Source organism: Argentina silus, assembly GCF_951799395.1.
Source record: "Argentina silus genome assembly, chromosome: 1".
Lineage (NCBI taxonomy): Eukaryota > Metazoa > Chordata > Actinopteri > Argentiniformes > Argentinidae > Argentina > Argentina silus.
This window is the reverse complement of record NC_139655.1, coordinates 34,745,585-34,764,771: the sequence shown is the minus strand read 5'-3', so window position 1 is coordinate 34,764,771 and position 19,187 is coordinate 34,745,585. Positions and strand designations below refer to the sequence as shown.

The 19,187-nt window shown below is 45.1% G+C and overlaps 2 protein-coding genes across 4 annotated transcripts in view; one reads left to right on the top strand and one right to left on the bottom strand.

Moving 5' to 3' along the window:
- Window positions 1–10,455, top strand: part of LOC310803792 (melanoma receptor tyrosine-protein kinase) — a 25,248-nt gene extending 14,793 nt beyond the window's left edge. For all 3 annotated transcript variants that reach the window (XM_083668684.1, XM_083668686.1, XM_083668685.1), the window contains exons 7-27: window positions 1–80; window positions 398–514; window positions 1,257–1,383; window positions 1,602–1,675; window positions 1,875–1,965; window positions 2,075–2,277; window positions 2,475–2,607; window positions 3,954–4,044; window positions 4,272–4,429; window positions 4,547–4,585; window positions 4,990–5,134; window positions 5,286–5,408; window positions 5,598–5,696; window positions 5,873–6,058; window positions 7,247–7,402; window positions 7,725–7,800; window positions 8,019–8,165; window positions 8,288–8,385; window positions 8,523–8,675; window positions 8,841–8,943; window positions 9,063–10,455. The exon at window positions 1–80 is cut by the window's left edge and continues 62 nt beyond it. In XM_083668684.1, coding sequence (XP_083524810.1) covers window positions 1–80; window positions 398–514; window positions 1,257–1,383; window positions 1,602–1,675; window positions 1,875–1,965; window positions 2,075–2,277; window positions 2,475–2,607; window positions 3,954–4,044; window positions 4,272–4,429; window positions 4,547–4,585; window positions 4,990–5,134; window positions 5,286–5,408; window positions 5,598–5,696; window positions 5,873–6,058; window positions 7,247–7,402; window positions 7,725–7,800; window positions 8,019–8,165; window positions 8,288–8,385; window positions 8,523–8,675; window positions 8,841–8,943; window positions 9,063–9,388 — 2,725 coding nt within the window. In that variant the 3' untranslated portion in view covers window positions 9,389–10,455. The remainder of the gene's footprint in view (window positions 81–397; window positions 515–1,256; window positions 1,384–1,601; window positions 1,676–1,874; window positions 1,966–2,074; window positions 2,278–2,474; window positions 2,608–3,953; window positions 4,045–4,271; window positions 4,430–4,546; window positions 4,586–4,989; window positions 5,135–5,285; window positions 5,409–5,597; window positions 5,697–5,872; window positions 6,059–7,246; window positions 7,403–7,724; window positions 7,801–8,018; window positions 8,166–8,287; window positions 8,386–8,522; window positions 8,676–8,840; window positions 8,944–9,062) is intronic.
- Window positions 10,456–12,565: 2,110 nt separating this feature from the next.
- Window positions 12,566–18,865, bottom strand: rmc1 (regulator of MON1-CCZ1). The gene is made up of 20 exons (XM_083668715.1): window positions 18,698–18,865; window positions 18,018–18,094; window positions 17,817–17,901; window positions 17,668–17,724; window positions 17,319–17,405; window positions 16,840–16,980; window positions 16,639–16,742; window positions 16,412–16,501; window positions 16,167–16,272; window positions 15,788–15,896; window positions 15,264–15,308; window positions 15,009–15,062; window positions 14,682–14,810; window positions 14,468–14,574; window positions 14,081–14,200; window positions 13,802–13,879; window positions 13,536–13,640; window positions 13,384–13,452; window positions 12,897–13,122; window positions 12,566–12,702 (listed from the first exon to the last, which is right to left on the bottom strand). The coding sequence occupies exons 1-20, from the start codon at window positions 18,794–18,796 to the stop codon at window positions 12,623–12,625; spliced, it is 1,968 nt and encodes a 655-aa protein (XP_083524841.1). The 5' UTR covers window positions 18,797–18,865; the 3' UTR covers window positions 12,566–12,622.
- Between the last annotated feature and the right edge of the window lie 322 nt (window positions 18,866–19,187).

Sequence of the window (19,187 nt, the reverse complement as noted above, 5' to 3'; positions counted from 1 at the left end):
CAACCCCAACACACACCAGCTGGCTGTCAACCCCAACGCCAAGTACACCTTCGGAGCTACCTGTGTCAAGACCTGCCCACGTAAGACCCTCTATCTCCTCGCTCCCTCTATCTCCTCGTGTGTGTGTGTGTGTGTGTGTTTGTTTGTTTTAGTGTGTGTGTGTGTGTGTGTTTGTTTTAGTGTGTGTGTGTGTGTGTGTGTTTGTTTTTGTGTGTGTAAGTGTGTGTGTGTGTGTGTGTGTGTGTGTGTGTGTGGGTGGGTGGGTGACCCCGCGTGTGTTTGTTGTCCTCTGTAGATAATTATGTCATCACATACCACGGATGTTGTTTTAGTGTGTGTGTCCGTGTGTGTGTGTGTGTGGGTGGGTGACCCGGCGTGTGTTTGTTGTCCTCTGTAGATAACTACGTCATCACGTACCACGGAGCGTGTGTGAGAACCTGCAGCGGAGACACACACGAGGTTCAGGAGGGCTGGGTCAGGAGGTGTAAGAAGTGTGAAGGACCTTGTCCTAAAGGTACAGTACACCCAATGCTCTACAGATCTACAGTGTAGTGATTGATTGGTTTATTGAATGAGTTTATTGGATCAACAAAAACATATCGCCAGATTTCTTGGACAACTAATGGCTATTATATCGAGATACACTCCAAAAAGGACATTGTTCGAAAATGAACTTTGTTGAGAACTCCTGTTCTTCATCTGTCCTGATGGAATGAACAGATTTTTGGTTCCACTTCAAAGCTACGAGTGTGAACTTCTCTCTCCGACTCACAGTTCCTTATTGCATCAATATCTCATCTTCATAAATCAGTCATGCAGCACCATGGTTGGATGTGCCATGCCTCACCCTTTGGTCTTGCTGTAAAACAGACCACAATTGAAATAGGTACTAGACTTTTTTTCCGCCATGAATTTAATGTGTGTTCTGCCATTGCATTGGTAAGTGGTTGTTTGTGTGTTTTTTTTGTCTAATGTAAATAATCAACCAATCAACCAATCAACCAATCAACCAATCAACCAACCAATCAATCAATCAATCAATCAATCAATCAATCAACCAATCAACCAACCAACCAATCAATCAACCAATCAATCAACCAATCAATTAATCCAACCTCATGATGCCAATCACTATCAAGACAGTACCTTAGGGAGATTATTCTTCTCTGTTCCCCTACGAGCTGTGTTGTTTCCCAACCCTGAGTGCTGCAGTCAAGGAGCAGTGATCTGAATGTGCTTGTGTTCCTCTCCTGTAGTTTGTAATGGACTTGGAATGGGTTCTCTGACTGGCGTCCTGTCAATCAACGCCTCCAACATTGAGTTATTCAAAAACTGCACCAAGATCAATGGAGATGTTTCAATCATTGGGACTTCTCTACTGGGGTAAGCTGTTAAATCTACTGGGGTAAGGTGTTGGATCGACTGGGGTATGGTGTTAAATCGACTGGGGTAATGCCACCGGTGTGACCAATGGCCCTGATAATCAGATCATATTACTGATTATCAGCTGCTGTTTGCCATATCTTTAATGCAACTCTAAATCTGGACATGGCGTCATAAGAGAGACTTCCTTTAAGCTGTGTCCTAATTGGCTCTTACAGTGACAGATACACCAACACACTACCAATGGATCCTTCTAAACTGGAATACTTCAAGACTGTGAAAGAAATTTCAGGTAATGGTTTGTTTTATGTTGTTATACAATTACTATAATGGGGTTTAGTGAGTTAAGCTTGTTATACTATCAGGGTGGAGCTTTCTTAGAACTAATGCAAGGTTACTAAAGAAATGTGGTCACACTATATAACTTATAGTAACGTATTATTATGTCGTGTTATGTAAATGTTTTATAAAATGTCTGTTTTGCCGTGTAGGGTTTCTGCTGATACAAGCCTGGCCAGATCACCTGACTTCTCTCAGTCCCTTTGAAAACCTGCAGATCATCAGAGGACGGACCAAACAATTGTAAGCAACAACATCTACTTTCAACATTACCCTGAGATACCCTGTCAGGATGTTTAAGAAGCAAATCTACTGAAATCAACTCTACATTGCCTTTTCTCTCTCCTCCTAGTGGCCAGGTGAGTTTTGCCGCCCTGAACGTCCCTCATCTGCAGCACCTTGGGCTGCGTTCGTTACGAGAGGTCAGTGATGGCAACGTGGTGGTCAAGAACAACCCTCAGCTGTGCTACACCATTACAGAACACTGGCAGAAATTGTTCAGGTCCAACAAGCAGTTCACCAGGGTGGGGAACAACGCAGACCCCAGCGCCTGTGGTAAATCCTTTATACACTGTCTCTGCTAAAACTGCCCACTGGCTTCTGTGGTTAGCTTAGCAACTAGCACTGCCATAGCTATATGGACCCCTATCATCCCTATCACCACCTATCACCATTGTTGTATTGACCATTAGCTCTAGAGGAGAGTGCAGTATGCTCCATAGAGCCTCAGTGTTCCTCTCTGTTTCTGACAGTGCTACAGAATAGCACCTGTGATGACATGTGTACTGAGGAGGGCTGCTGGGGTCCCGGCCCCACCATGTGTTTCACCTGCCAGCACTTCACCCGTAGGGGGAGCTGTGTAGGAGCTTGCAATGTACTACAGGGGTGAGTTAACGCAGAGATGTATTTAAATAATTTGGTTTCGTAAGTAATGGGACAGTGAAGCATTTTTTCGTCTTTTGGTTCTACACTCCAGAAGTTTGGATTTTAAATTCAAACAGTTACTATGAGGTTAAAGTAGAGATTGTCAGCTTTTATTTGATGGTATTATGTTGTGTACATATTTCTTTCACCATTCAGAAATAACAACACTTTTTATGCATAGTCCCCCTATTTTAGGTTACCCAAAAGTAATGGGGCTTGACAGGTGTTTCTGGTAGATCAGGTGTATTCCATCGCATCATTTGTGTAGGCTTAAGAGAGCTGTCAATGTCTGGTATTGATTCTAGGCTTTGCATTTGCCTTTGGAGTCTGTTATTGGTGTCTGTCAACAACAGGATCAAAGTCAAGGAAGTCATTATGCAGAAAAATCGGAAACGTAGCCAAAACCTTCGGCTTGCCAAAATCAACAGTTTGAAACATCGTTAAAAAGAAAAAAAAGCACTGGTGAGCTCAGCAATTGCAAACAGGCTAAGTAAGAAAACCCCCAAAACAACTGTCCCACTGATCAGAAACACTCTCCAGGAGGTAGGCGTCAATGTGTCATCGACTACCATCTCCAGCCGAACTACAGAGGCTTCACTGCAAGGTGTAAACCAGTAGTTATCCGTAAAAAGGATGGTCAGGTTACAGTTTGCTAAAAAGTACCTAAAAAGCCTGCATACATCTGGAAAATGGTCTGCAAGAGAATGACCCAAAACATACTTCCATAGCGACTAGGGAGTTTTTCAGAGCCAAAAAGTGGGAAGGCCTTGACTGGACAAGTCAATCTTCAGATTTAAATCCAATTGAACATGCATTTCATTTCCTGATAATAAGATTTTAGGCAAAAAGACCTAAAAATAAACAACAACTGAAGATGGCTGCAGTACAGGCCTGGCAGAGCATCACCAGAGAACATACCCAGCGTCTGGTGGGGTCAATGAGTCGCAGACTTCAGGCAGTTATTGCATGCAAAGGATTATCGACCAAATACTAAACATGAGTGCTTATTTTGGACATTTGATGAATCTGTCCTATTACTTTTGGGTACCCTGAAACAGGGGGACGATGCATAAAAAGTGGTAATTTCTGAATGGTGAAACCAATATGTACACAAATCCCATCAAATACAAGCTGAGAATCTCTACTTTAACCCCATAGTAATTGTTTGATTTCAAATCCAAACCTTTGGAGTGTACTGCTGAAAGAAGAAAAAAATGCTTCACTGTCCCATTACTTACCCAGGACGCTGTATATGTCATGTGTCAGTGTTTTTTAAACCATTCTCTTCTGGTTGTTTGTTTTTCCAGGGAGCCTCGAGAGTTCTTGGTGAACAACACGTGTGTCGAGTGTAACCTGGAGTGTATGATAGAGAACGGAAACCAGACCTGCCATGGACCCGTACGCAGCTTCACCTCAGATATAGATAGATAATCATCTGATATTGTACAGATAGATAGCCTACGTGATGTTAGACAAATACAATGAATTCTGTGATTTTGTGTTGTTGATATTACTGTGGAGATAGAGTTAAACAACAGGGTAGGCCGATACTTTTCAAAGTCACACATATACAACAGAAACTTGACGAACCCATGTCCCACCTTCCTGTGCCCGGCCTATCTCAGGGCCCTGACCAGTGTGTCCAGTGTGCCCACGTCAAAGATGGCCCCCACTGTGTCCCCCGCTGCCCTCACGGCGTGCCCGGTGATGGCGACACGCTGATCTGGAAATACACCGATGCCAGAAGAGAATGCCAGCCGTGCCATGACAACTGCACCCAGGGGTGAGACATGCCTTAGAATTAGACTTTATGGCACAGACTTTCCCATTCCTGTGATATCGCTTTTTTTTCTGAGAGTATAATTGTCTTCTCTCTCTCTCTCTCTCTCTCTCTCTGTAGATGTTCTGGGCCAGGCTTGGCTGGCTGCCACGCCAGAGGGTGAATATCACAGCAAACTGATACAAACACATACAAACAAATACAAACAAAACAGTCATTATGCACATAAAAGGTATCACCGTGTAAGCAAATAAAGGACTCTAACAGCTAATGTGTTTAAGGAATCTTTTACTTGGTGTATGAGGTCCATACTCTGTGTATCCAGCTGTGTGGTCTGAACCAAGAACTGAGTTTTACCTCAGCTCTTGTAGCATTTTACCCCAGGATACAAAGCATTAACATCTGACCTGTGTGTTAACACCTCACTTGACTCACCGTCACGGGGTGTGGTGAAAACCAGTTCCAAATGGTTGGCCTTAGATTAGCATTAGTCTCCAAAGAGTCTACATCTCACAACAGTTTCTAATAACACACACTGTCCTGTCTTGCGCCTGTCCTCCCAGGTCCCACATACCCTCGGTGGCGGCTGCCAGCGTAGTGGGAGGTCTACTGGTCTCTGTAGTCCTGGCACTGGGCATCTTCGTGTTGCTACGGCGAAAACGCATCAGGAGGAAGAGGACGCTACGTAGACTGCTCCAGGAGAGAGAGGTAGGACACACACACACACACACACACACACACACACACACACACACACACATAAAGTACAATGCTAGAGGAAAGACTTAGTGTGGGTACATCATTAGAACAGGTGCAACTACAGGTATGATTGTTTTGTCTTGTTATGTTGGTCCTATAGTTGGTGCAACCTCTGACCCCCAGTGGAGAGGCACCTAACCAGGCTTTACTACGCATCCTGAAGGAGACAGAGTTTAAGAAGGTCAAAGTGTTGGGATCAGGAGCCTTTGGAACGGTCTACAAGGTGAGCAAAGTCAAAAGAATGGTCTTAGATCATATCAATGTTTATTATATCCCAATTGAACCCAATTTTGTGAGTCAAATGTAGCTTAAATGAGATGTGTGTGTGTGTGTGTGTGTGTGTGCGCGTGCGTGTGCGTGCGCGTGTGTGTGCGCGTGTGCGTGTGTGTGTGTGTGTGTGTGTTTCCCACAGGGCTTATGGATCCCCGAAGGAGAGAACGTGAAGATCCCAGTGGCTATCAAGGTGTTGAGAGAAGCTACCTCACCTAAAGCCAACAAGGAGATTCTGGATGTGAGTCAGTAGAAGAGCCTCATGAATCCACTGATTTGATCTTTCAACATTTGTATTTTTAGTACTTGTTTTTGAGTATGGTGAGGTCATGCATGGTAGGGAGGATGGGGGGTGGGGGGTGGTTGTGTATGACTGTGTGTGACTGTGTGTGTACTACTATATGTGTGTTTGTGCAGGAGGCGTACGTGATGGCGAGCGTGGACCACCCTCACGTGTGTCGTCTCCTGGGTATCTGCCTGACGTCGACGGTGCAGCTGGTCACCCAGCTGATGCCCTACGGCTGTATTTTAGACTACGTCAGAGAGAACACGAACCACATTGGCTCGCAGTGCCTCCTCAACTGGTGTGTCCAGATCGCCAAGGTAGCTGACTTCTCTATGTCTCTATCTCCCTCTATCTTCACTGTCTCTGATCGCTCCATCTCTCTCTGTCTTCCCTGTCTCTGTATCTCTGTCTCTCTATCTTCACTGTCTCTCTATCTCTATCTCTCTATATCTGTCTCTGTATCTCTGTCTTTCTCTATCTCTCTCTGTATCTCTGTCTCTCTATCTTCACTGTCTTTGTTGCAACTGACGTGTCCGCATCGCCATGGTGAGCCCATGTTTCTGAGCCATACATACAAATAGATTGGCCATTGAGGTTTCAACCAAAAGTATTATTCTCCCCACTGATAATAGAGACCCTGAGATGTTTTATAACATGAACAAGTTTCTCAGACAGAGCCCAGGCAGGTGTTACAGCAGCTGGTGGAGCAGATGTGTTTGGCGTGCCTGAAAGACACTGGCTGTGTTGCAAACTTTTCTGTCTCAGATGATCTGTCATATACGTAAGGAGACGATGTTGGACAGACTTGCAGTCCTGTTAGAGATATATTATTGATCTACCAATCAATCATTCTATTTATCTATTTATGTATTTATGTATCTATTTATCTATCTATCCATTATCCAACTATTTATCACTCACCCCCTCCACACACACACACACACACACACACACACCCACCTACCCACACACACACACACACACAAACACAAACACACACACACACACACACACACACACACACACACACTCACACCCCCCCACTCACACATACCTTTCCCTGTCTCCTAAGTACAGCTCTCCTCTCTTTCCCAGCCTTGTACATGACCTTGCCTCTGGCTGTTCTCATGCCTATCTGGGAGATGTACAGCAACATATCTCCTGTATCGTAAGCTTAGTGAAGCCTAGTGTAGCCCACTGAGGACTCATTATTAAAACACACAGCCCTCTGATTCTTCTCTCAGTTTTCTCTTCTCACTCTCTTATTGATTCTATGGAAATATGATAAACAAAGGCATGGGTCCAACTATTAAGTCAAACGGTGTCTTGTATAGAGGCTGGAGAATTCGGCATCTAGATCCTTTTTAGTCCCATTCAAAGTCGTCTTCCACGGAAGGTCAGCTGTTTGGTGGTAATATGTTAAGCTGCCTGGCCTAAAGGACTGTGTGTGTGTGTGTGTGTGTGTGTGTGTGTGTGTGTGTGTGTGTGTGTGTGTGTGCGTCCAGGGCATGAGCTACCTGGAGGAGCGCCACCTGGTCCATCGCGACCTGGCGGCCCGGAACGTTCTGGTGAAGACGCCTCACCACGTCAAGATCACTGACTTCGGCCTGGCCCGGCTGCTCACCGCGGACGAGAAGGAGTACCATGCTGACGGGGGCAAGGTCGGTGCTGCTCACAGCCCTCACGTTGATGACCACTGTTCTAGTCGTAACTCTGATAGATACAACACTGTCGGACAGGTTCCCTCATAGTCCAACAGGGTTGGAGATCAGGGGAGATCTTGGAGGTGGAGGTAGAAATCGGAGAAAGGGCTCATTGGAAATGCATGGAACGGAATTTAGGAATAGTATCAACACACAAGGAGCCTCCCATCCTCTGACTTCTACCTCCACCAGCCTCCTCTGTTCTGGAATGTTTGCGCGGTTCACGACTCACTAAGCACCGACTTAACGACCGGTTGTCTGACCTCCACCCCTACTGTAGGTGCCCATAAAGTGGATGGCTTTGGAGTCCATCCTTCACTACACCTACACCCATCAGAGTGATGTTTGGAGCTACGGTGAGTCACACAGGACAAACGTATATATATAAAAGCGTATATTTATGGCACACAGAGTTCTCGTTACGAGTATCGTGACCTGTAGTCAAAAGGACCCATCCATGTCTGGCAGTATTGAGTCTGTTTCAGTACCTTGAGTCTGTTCCAATGCCTTTGGAGTTTCTAAAGACGTATTAAATGTTCAATCTCATATCCTATCGCTGCTGTCCTCCCCGCAGGTGTGACCGTGTGGGAGCTGATGACCTTTGGATCTAAGCCCTACGATGGGATACCAGCCAGCGAGATCGCAGGGGTCTTGGAGAAAGGAGAGCGTCTACCCCAACCTCCCATCTGTACCATAGACGTCTATATGATCATGGTCAAATGTGAGTTACCTCCCATACACGTAAGCAGTTATCTCATGTACGTCATGAGAAATGATAGAACGGTACAGGATGTGAGTTGGGTGAACAGCTCTTGGGTTTGATGGCTCTAACTGTCCATCCAGGCTGGATGATTGATGCCGACAGCAGGCCCAAGTTCCGTGAGCTCATCGCTGAGTTCTCCAAGATGGCGCGCGACCCGTCTCGCTACCTGGTCATACAGGTAACTAGAACAGAACAGAACCATACAGAACCTTCCGGAATCCAAGATGAATACAACATCGATGTGTAACTGAAATGAGGTGAAAGTACAGCTTGGCTTTCATTGTACGGTGTGTGGTTTTGTCCTGCGTACCTCAGGGAGATGAGCGTATGTACCTGCCCAGTCCCACAGACTCAAAGTTCTACCGTACCCTCATCAGTACTGAGGATATGGAGGATGTGGTGGATGCTGAAGAGTATCTCTTGCCATATAAGGCTAACGGACAGATAGCCCAGCATCTCACTTCTACGGTAAACACACACACACACACACACACACACACACACACACACACACACGCGCACACACACAGACACGTGTGAGTGCGCACACACAAGTGCACAGACACAGACACACACACACACACACACACACACACACACACACAGTAACCATCCTCTCTCTCTCTCCGACAGAACGGCCATCATGTGATGATGAGAGAGAACAGTGTCATTCTGCGCTACATCACAGACCCCACACAAGCTTCTCTAGAGAAAGACTTCTTCTCTGCTCGGCCAGGTATCCCAGACATGATCTGTCACATCAGTGTTAAACCTACACTGGGAAGACATTATCCAGGTGGGACAGTGTTCGACAGCATGTGACATCATTTGTGTTTTTCATTGTGTCTGTTCTAGAGTACATGAACGAGAGCAGGACCAGACTATCAGATGTGATGAACCCTAACTACAAGGATCTGGAGCCAGCCTGGTCGGTGTTTTCGCCCCTTCCCGGTCTGGAGCCAGAGGACAAGTTCCCCAGCTCTCTGAGTAGTGTACCTGAGGGACCTGAGTACCTCAACACTGCCCGCTGTTCACTCCCACGCACCATCTACGAAAGTCTGGATAACCCAGACTACCAGGAAGACTTCCTGCCTTCAGCTACACCCACCAACAATCACTTCCTCCCTGCAGCAGAGAACTTGGAGTACCTGAGTGAAGTGCTGCACACACCTTTACGCTAGGCGCCTACCACGTACACAATGACCTAAACCTAACCTAAACCTAACCTAAACCAGACCTAAACCAGACCTAAACCAGACCTAAACCAGACCCAAACCAGATCTAAAGGACCTTGAGGACTGACGCCAGTCGTAAGGGTTTAGTGGATGACAGTGTTTTTAAACTTTGTGTTTCTTGAGTGACTGGGCATGTGTGCTTTTACATGAGATGAGGTGGCACGGAGTCTACCAAAGCCAAGATGGCGTACGTTCTCAAACAGACTTTTTCCTGGAACACGGTTCAAAGGTCAGGGACCCTCAACAAAATGACCTTCTGTTGACTGAGGCAAGAATGAGCCAAAGCCTTGACATTACTGCTATCTCATGCTAATAACGTGCGCTGTTGTTTACTTAGCCCAGGTCTGGGACGTGGAATTGAGAGTGTTTATTTGTTTTGCCATATAATGTGAATGAGGAGGGAGCGGACTACACACTGAAAGACTGACTGTTAAGGCAGCGTTGGAGCCTGATGAACCCTGTGCTTCCATTGTATTATATAACCCACATCATATTGTCTGTGAGTTTTAATGTTTGACCAGTTTGAATTAATTATGGTCCTCAGAGGCTGACTATTGTACAGTATATGAATGTTGTTGCTGCTGTAGTAATGTCCCTGATTAGATCAATTCTGTGATTTACATTTTAAAGTGATACTGTTAAACTCATGATGATAATTGTGTTACTATGAGCGGGCCTACAGTAGCAGAACGGTCAAATGGCTTCGGTCATTCAACAACACAATAACTAGTAACTAGTATTTTTGTTTAGGTTTGAGGTATTGATGCTCTATGATGATATTCAATATCATGATAGGAAAACAATATTGTAACAGTGTTATTTTTGTGTTTTCTGTCAGGAGAGAAGCTTAATTCTCATGTTACCTAAAGCAAGTCAATCTACTGTGTACTGTGGCTAGAGGCACATTGAACGGTTGAACAGTTTGAAGCCGCTTGTAGTAAGTGCACCAAAATGTAATTTATGTGTTGAAGGGATCACATTTGATATCCTACCATTTAAAGATCCTTATGAATGTTTCGCTTTTATGGATTATTATTGACAACCTTTTGTTGAACTATTTTTGAATCTGCGTGAGTTTGCTAGTATCACTTTCATCATTCACAAGGTCAAATGTTATTTTTTCACGATTGCTTGAGCACATTTCTTGAAACAGTATTCACCTTTTCAAAACAATTAACACATTTGCCAAAACACCACAGAAAATGCACTGAAACTCTCAAAACAGAATACACGTCACAAAAGAAAATCAGTTCCACCAGGAAGTCCACCATTGATAATGACACACTAAATAATAACTATAACCATCAATATGCATTATTCAGGTTGTTGCATGACTGAAAATAATGTTGAAGAAATCAGTCAGAATTTCACTCAGCATAAACACTTTGTAATCTGTCATTTTTTGTAGCACTGCTCCGGTAACAGAATATGCTTTCTATAAATATAAATCAAATTCATCTAGAATATTCATAACCAAGCAGGTAGTCACAACAACAAGATTGCATTACTGATTGTCAGTTGAACTGTTGAGAAATTAGAGTTTACACTAGAGATTCACTATAATGGCAGAAATAGCTGTAAGGACATCATTCAGTTTTGTTTCTCAACACTTATTCAATAGATATTTGTGTCTTATGTAGAACGTTGTGTTCACTTTTTTGGTAAAAAGGTGCTTAACATTTGCATTTTGTGTGAAAGCAATGAGAAATGTTTTGCAAAAAATGTTACTGTTGTGCTCATGTATGTTATTGTGGTGGGTATGTGAACTCAAACAGTTTCATACAAATGGTTTAAGCAACGAAAAACACTATTGTGATGTAATACTGTGAGATACAATCTCTCTTAATGCAGTGTTCAGTCTTTGACCATTTGGAGTCATTAGGTCAGTGTCAATGGAGAGAGGACGATGGGTTTGATAGTTTCGGACAGTTATTTTAGCTGTCTATCCCATATTCAGAACCAGTGTTTATATACCCATTCAAATACATGTTCCTACAGGAGATGGGATGTCAATGTTTGCATTAAGTTACGATAGTATCGTACTTGTATATAGCTTCTAACTAGCCGTTGTCCACCTTCTGTCATTCCTCTCTTTTCCAGAAACAGGGTTTTCAGTCTCTGTGGTTTAGTAGGTCAGTGATGTACTATCGTAGAGCTTGTTTGGTCATTAGCGCTGGGGTGATGCGATTCCTCTAACTGCCCCTTGTGACTCCTGCAGATATGAAAGGATGCCTTCTGCCTTCTGATTAGCGATGTGGAATTTTCACCAGATCGCTTTTTGGATCAGAATGATCCGGATTTTTTTTTTTTGCTATCCAGGATCAGGGTCAGATCCGAGCTGGTTGATTTTCCCCTATGCGACTGAAAATCTGCCAGATAGATCTGATCCTGGATCGCAAATTCTGATCCAGATGAAACGTTTTGAAATACTGGAGCCTGGAGTAGTTAGTAGCTGATTTGGAGCTCAGAATACACCGCTCTCTATTAACTAACAGTCTGACGTAGTGCCATTACTTTTCCTGTGTTTCTACACCTGCTATTGTTGTAAATGTGAACTGTGCCCCTCACATATTGTATATGATGACATCCTCTGTCATGTTTCTGGATGTGTGAGACATGGTGCTTTAAAATAAAGGAAAGCCACTGCATTCTCTTCAGCTGTGAAGTAAAAGTACTCGTCCATTTTACTTCAAATATGTACACATACATGATCCAAGAATACACTTCTTTTGATCATCAAACCGTACGAACAACTCCTCCCCTCTACGGCCCATTCATACATTTGATCAAGCAGACCAAGGTACAGCAATCACAATTCCACACGTCATACACAACTGACTGTTAGAATATACACAAATATGACTTTATCGAGTAGTACAGAATTATGCACAATAAGTTAATATTGATGAAAGTGACACAATCGTGATGACGCGATGACAATGGAAACATAGGAAAGGATGAGTGAGTCGATTGCAGGATTTTTACATAAACCAGGCTTAGTTAGACCACCTAAGCGCTTTTTTGAAAACGCTTCAAAAAGTCATCGTAAAACCCAGGGATCTCCTTCATCGACTTCAACGTCCAAGACCCAGGTAAAACCCTAGTGTTCATAGTCTTTTAGTTTAGTAACCTTGATGCTGGTGGATGAGCATGGTGATGGAGCATTCGGTGTGGGAGTGGTCAGACGGTGGCTGGCTTCATCAGGGCTTGATCTCCAAACACCTGCTTGAAGTAGAGCACATGTTCCTCGCAGTGTTCACCTGCAGACCAATCAGAACATGGGGGGGGGGTTAAAGGTCAGCCAATAAAACACAATAGTGCATGTGTGGTGAGTGTGTGTGTGAGAGTATGTGAGTGTGTGTGTATATGTGTGTCTGTATATGTGTGTGTGTGTGAGTGAGTATGTGTGTGTATGTGCGGCCGTGTGTGCGTACGAGAATGGTGTGTGTGTTACCTGGGTTGAATCCGGGGTTCCCCCGCAGACGTAGGTTCCTCTGTTCGAAGAACCTGAAGATGGTGTAGAAGAGCATCTGGTCTCCAGTCTGCTGTGCCGCATCCAGGAACTTCCGGGCCGAGATGTTATCGTGGCCTCCGACGCTGCGGATGAAGCGGAGCGCGCCCAGAACCTGCTGCTTGGACAGCAGCACCTCCACGATCTCATCGTTAGCTGTCGAGAGTCTCTGTCACACACAGATGCACAACGTTACGGATCATAGACGTGTGAACGACGTTAGGAATCAGTCATCTGTCACGCGATACGGATCTGTGTGTGTGTCTCTGTGCGCGTGAGAAAAGTGTGTGTGTGTGAGTGTGTGAGGGAGGGAGGGAGGGAGGGAGGGAGTGAGGGAGAGAGAGTGAGGGAGAGAGTGACGGAGGGAGTGAGGAAGGGAGTGTGTGAGGGAGGGAGGGAGGGAGAGAGTGAGGGAGTGAGTGTGTCCAACCTTTAACATATCCAGGGAGAGCTGGTGTGCAGGAGGGTAGGTGCTCTCCAGAGACAGGAGAAGACAGGCCTGCCAAGAAGTCACACACACGGTAGATTTAGCCAATCATTCCAGATGACCGTTGACACATTTCATCTGTGTTTCTCACTCACCAGCGGTTTAGAGTCACTTAGCACATGGTACTGTAAGAACTGGTGCAGCACGTAGAAGAGGTTATGGTGAACCAGCGTCTTGATGACCAACTCGTACAGGTAATGCTGTAGGGGGGGGGGGGGAGAGAGATACAGGCGGTGTACAACGTTCGCAGACCACAAACATACTGTCGATCAAGCCATGGTCAGGTCATTTTGGAACTAGCCTCAAACTAAAAGAAGGTTTGCATGGAGAAAAAAAAAAGCCAGACAATATTATGTGGTACCTGTACAGTGATCTGGAACTGGTTCAGAGATCTGATGTACTCCATCAACACAGCGATGATGAACTTATGAGACACACCCTGTGGAAGAAGGGGAGGGACCAAAGCTTACTGATCTGTCATCTACTGTATGATCCTCCCAGAAACACTAATATGGATTATAACACTAATATGATTATTACATGATTATCATATGATTATTATTACAACCCAGCTTTGGTTGACTCTAACCGTCGAGACTAAAACCGACACGTAAACAGCTCGACGCTGCGTTCTGGTCACCTTTCTCTCCGTGAAGGAGGAGAGGACGTGAGTGTACATGTCCGATTGGTCGATCACCGCCTGGGTCCTGATTGGCCTCTTCTGAGCGGCGTTGCCTCGACTGGGACCCGCCTCCATTGCCTGGCAACAAAGACGAGAGCTTCAAAGTGACTGACTGATGAAAACCACATCAAATGATCTGACAAATAATGACCGCTGTGGTGAACGCCACCAAGGAAACAATAACACTGATGTGAACTCATTGATGTAAAGCCACCTATCAAGACATTGAGTAGCATAATGTCTAACCGATTGTAGTGTGTGTACATAGCTACATGGGCTATAGCATGGTGGTTAGGCAGTGCTCCATCCTGGGTTCGGGTTAGGGTCTAGGGCAGCAGTACTCACCACAGTGTAGCTCTGCTCCACCTCTAGATATTCCTTATAGACCTGGTTGAGTTTGTCAAAGACTGTAGCAACCACAGGTAGACTCCCCTTATCTCCCTCTACCAGCACTGAAACACAAAGACAGACACACCGGTGAAATATAGAACGCATGCACACAGACAAGACACACACACGCATAGACAAGACACACACAGACACACAGACACAGTCTTACTCTGTGAGCAGACAGACAGGATCACCATCTTGCAGTCTCGCCTCCGCAGGAGGAAGTCCATCAGTTTGCCCTTGTCCTGTAGGAGGTTGACTGCTGGCGGCAGCTTTACCTGGAGATACCACAGGTAGCCTGTTGAGGGGGAGAGTGAGGGGGGGGGGGGGACAGCAGAGACAGGTTAACTCTCAACCCCCTACCCCTCTAGGAAGTACTATAGAATTTAAGTGATGGGTCGGTGTAGGAGGGTCTGGGGTGGTTGGTTTGGAACTCAGGCAGTATGCCAGAGAGAGCTAGAACATGTCTCACACCGCGTACCGCTGCTGCCCTTACCTTCGCTAGCACTGATGATGATATCCGGTTGAAAGACACTCCAAGATGAGGAGTCTGAACGTCAAGGGAAACATCTGAACATCACCAGGTTCAGTTCTCAGCGAAAACTAAAATCAGAATGCTGCTTGTCCTCTCTCGTAAGAGAAGCAAAAAGAACACAAAGCTGGCAGCTGTCCTTACATACAGTACAGGCTAAGGCAGCAGACAGTCTGACGGGTGAAGTTTTTCTTTTTGTTCTTTCTGTTCAAAGGATACAAAGTTCACACGGTACAGGAGGCTGGGTGGGAACAGCGGAGGGACCTAGAGGAAGAGACAGGGGTTTCTTTTAGTGATGGAGGAGGAGGAGGAGGAGGCGAGAGACTGTCAGAGGGAGGAGAGAAGAGAAGAGAGGTGGGTTTAAGACGAACCAGAGAAGTGATCGTTTAGAGAGATAGTCGGTGTGGTTTAACAGACATCAGGAGTCAGTGAGAGAAAGACTCAAACTGGGACAGATTGTTACAGAACAGGGACAGATTGGTTGTGTCAGGATGGTGGGGAGAGGGAGAGAGAGAGAAAATAACACACTGACAGAACAAAGGAGCAGATGGAAGGTGAGTCTGCCTGTCATACAGCAGAGTGATAGAGCAATAGTCATAGATTGACATGTGAGTGGTAGAAGAGAGAGAGAGAAAGACACTAATGACAACAATGTAGATAAATTGACAGCATGTGAGTGAAGAGAGAGAGAGAGAGAGACAGACATATTGACAACAACCAGTGTAGGTCTATACGAGACATACCTGTCAGAGGAATCCTGTAGGGGTGTATGGACCTGGCAGGCAGCACAGGCTGATGGATGTTGACCTCACAGTCTGGTTCCCTCAGCTTGATGTCAAATATGATGGACGTCTAGAGCAGAACACCTCGTTATCAGGACCGGACCGACCACGTCTCGTCGGACAGGACCACATCCATTCATAACAACCTCATCACAACCGCCCCAGGACATAGGCTCAGGTGAAGCACAGTCTCTCGAAGAGAGAGAGAGATACATTTAATGAGAGAGAGAGTGAGAAAGAGAGAAAGAGAGAGAGAGAGAGACACAGACAGACAAGAGGAAAAGGGGGAGAGGTAGAAAGTCAGACAAGACAGGACAACCTGACAGCACGGGTCTCTTACCTGAGAGCTCTGGTGATGAACTACGACTAGGTTATCCACCACGTTGAGAGCAAACTTCCCTGTGGTGTTCAGTTTTAACACATTGGTCTTCTTACAGGAGCCCTCTCTGTGGAACAACACAAAAGTGAGTCCCTTCAGGTACGGCAATCAGAACAGCCTGTTCAGGGTAATAACCGTATAATAACCGTAAGATTTTTTTTAAATGAGAGGGTACCTTGGGCAGGTGATAAGACTGAAGGGTTTACCTGGGCAGGTGATAGAGGACGACCTCGGCACAGGGACTGTTGGCGGTTCTGGAGTGGTGCTTCAAGTACATCACGTACAGCTGCCCGTAACTACCGTGACAGATAGGGGGGAGAAGGGAACAACGGATAAAACAAGCGTTTGATGACAGGCTGTGTCAGTAAGTCAGTCAGTCAGTCAGTCAGTCAGACAGTCAGTTAGTTAGTCTCACACACGCACACACACTTACATGGTAGCGACAGCAATGTCCCTCTCAGACAGGCTGAGTTTGGCAGGTTTGGGAACTGCTGGCAGCTCAATCTCAAACTTGGACATCTTAGACATAGTCCCACTCTGAGAGAGAGAGAGAGAGAACAGACACCAGAATGACATTTAGACAACAGTGAGGTGACAACTGAGGTGTATCAGTTTGTGTTGAACCACCGCTCACCTTGAAGGCGAAGGGCTGCAGCACGTTCCCCTGTACGGTGGTAGACAACAGTATGACAGCTGTCTCTGGACAGTACATGTACCAGTTTACATTGATACTCTGACTCTTCAACAGCTTCAGACTGCGCTTGTCAGGAAGCACCTAGGGTGGGCGGTGGGAAGGGGGGAGGAAGGGAGAGAGGGAGGGAGGGAGGGAGGGAGAGATTACTATAAGACATCTATGTATCATTATGCTATACTCTGACCTCTGGTGGTTGAAGTTTGAATTGAACCCAGCTTATTGGGTCAAGCTAGTTCCTGTGACAATGTTTTAGTTTAGAAATGCAAGTCTAATCCAATTGAACAGGCTAACTTAATCCACCACAACAATTTTGGCTATGCAGCCTGTCATTCCAAGTATCATACCAAAAACAAACAAACAATGTGTTCATTATACCTCACAGACCATGTGAGAAACAATCTGATAAGATGATGAGGTACCTGGTAGAACTCTATTCCCTGGTCTGTTATGAAGACTATTTCATTCCAGTTGGTCCAACAGAACCCCAAAACACTGGCATTCTTGGTCTGGACGGGAAAAAGAAGATGTCGAAATCATGTCGAAATCACAACCAAAAGCATGAAGTCGATGGAACACTCAGGGCTGGTTTCTCTAGCCTGTCAATCAAAGCCTAGCCTATCAATCCTAATGGATATTTTGGATTGGACATGATCTTACATCCAGGACCAGGCTTGATCTGGGTCTGGGAAACAACTCTTAGACATTTTGGCAACAGTTATTTTGAATATCAGTCACAAGTCACTTGATCAGCTGCTGTACACAGCCTACCTTGCATTCCTGAGAGAATTCCAGATGTGGAGAATCAGGCATGAAGTTGATGAAGTCCTGTTGAGACAATACAGACGTTTTGTATCAGATCAACAGACAGCAGAGAAAACACAACGATGGATGAACCTGGCTGAATTGAACAATCTTACCACTGATTTAGGTGTTCTTTGGACTGCTAAGATCTTATTGCCGATAGAAAACTTGATACATTTGACCTCCCCTTTGTCATCCATTCTGTGAAGAAAAGTCAGATCTAGTCGTTACAAGCACCAACCTTGTTAATGGCACTGCTTTGTGAGATGGGCTATATGCATGTCATTCATTTTGATTTGGGTAGTTATACTCTGTACCTGAAGGCAACAGAACTTTTGTCATCCGGTCCTTTAACCACAACTCCTGTGGCTCCTCCTGATCGCACTGCAAACACCTGAGAGAAAAAAAAACATGGGGTAATATACATCAACTAACCCAACTCCATTCCTAACCCTAGCCCCAACACTAGTTCCAGCACTAACCGTAACTGTAGTAGTAGCAGCTCCATCCCTAACCCTAGCTCTTGCCCTAACCCTAGCCCCATCCCAAACAAACCCTAGCTCCAGTCCTAACCCCAGTTTCTAACCTAATCCTCCCCGTCCCCAAGAAATGGGAACGTCCCCCTAAGTTTACTTCATCTTCCTTCATTTTAGTGTTTACACATTGGTCTTGGATGGGGTCAAAGTCAGCCAACTTTGGCTTTAGCTATCTCTGGGTTAGCCTCTATCTATGGCAAGTATGGCTGATAATCAAGTAATAACTCAACTGATGTGTGTGTGTGTGTGTGTGTGTGTGTGTGTGTGTGTGTGTGTGTGTGTGTGTGTGTACTGTGTGTGTGTGTACTGTGTGTGTGTACTGTGTTAGTTACCTGACTACTTTACGAACCTTCAAGCAACCTAGATAATTGGCGAGCACTTCAACCACCGTGCTTCCCTGCAGTCCTCCTACACTGCTCACTAGCTAGCTGTCAAAGTTAGCCAGCTATAATTGTTAGTACCTGTTTGTTTGCTTCGTCGAAAAATACATTGTTGACGCTGGAGGCATTCTCAAACTGCACAGGGGTTTCACACAGTTCTAGGTAGTGTTCCTCACTCATCCTGCTGTTATAGTTGTGTATATATATATATATCTTCAGTCTTCGTGCAGCATTTCAAAACAGATTAGCCTGAAAACCTCTGTACAGTAGTTAGTTCCGGGTGTAGAAATCACGTGACTGTCACGTGTTTTTTTTGGTCGAAGTCGGGTAGAAAAGCTCCGCCCGTTAGAGGCTCTGCTTCTAGTGTATCTTCTTGTGTATTTTTTTTTTTAGATTAGATTAGATTAGATTCAACTTTATTGTCATTGTGCAGAGTACAAGTACAGAGACAACGAAATGCAGTTAGCGTCTAACCAGAAGTGCAAAATAGCAGAAAGTGCAATGAACAGTATTTACAGGTAGTGCAATATATGAGCAGTAAGTAGTGCAGTATAATATAAGTAGTGCAGTG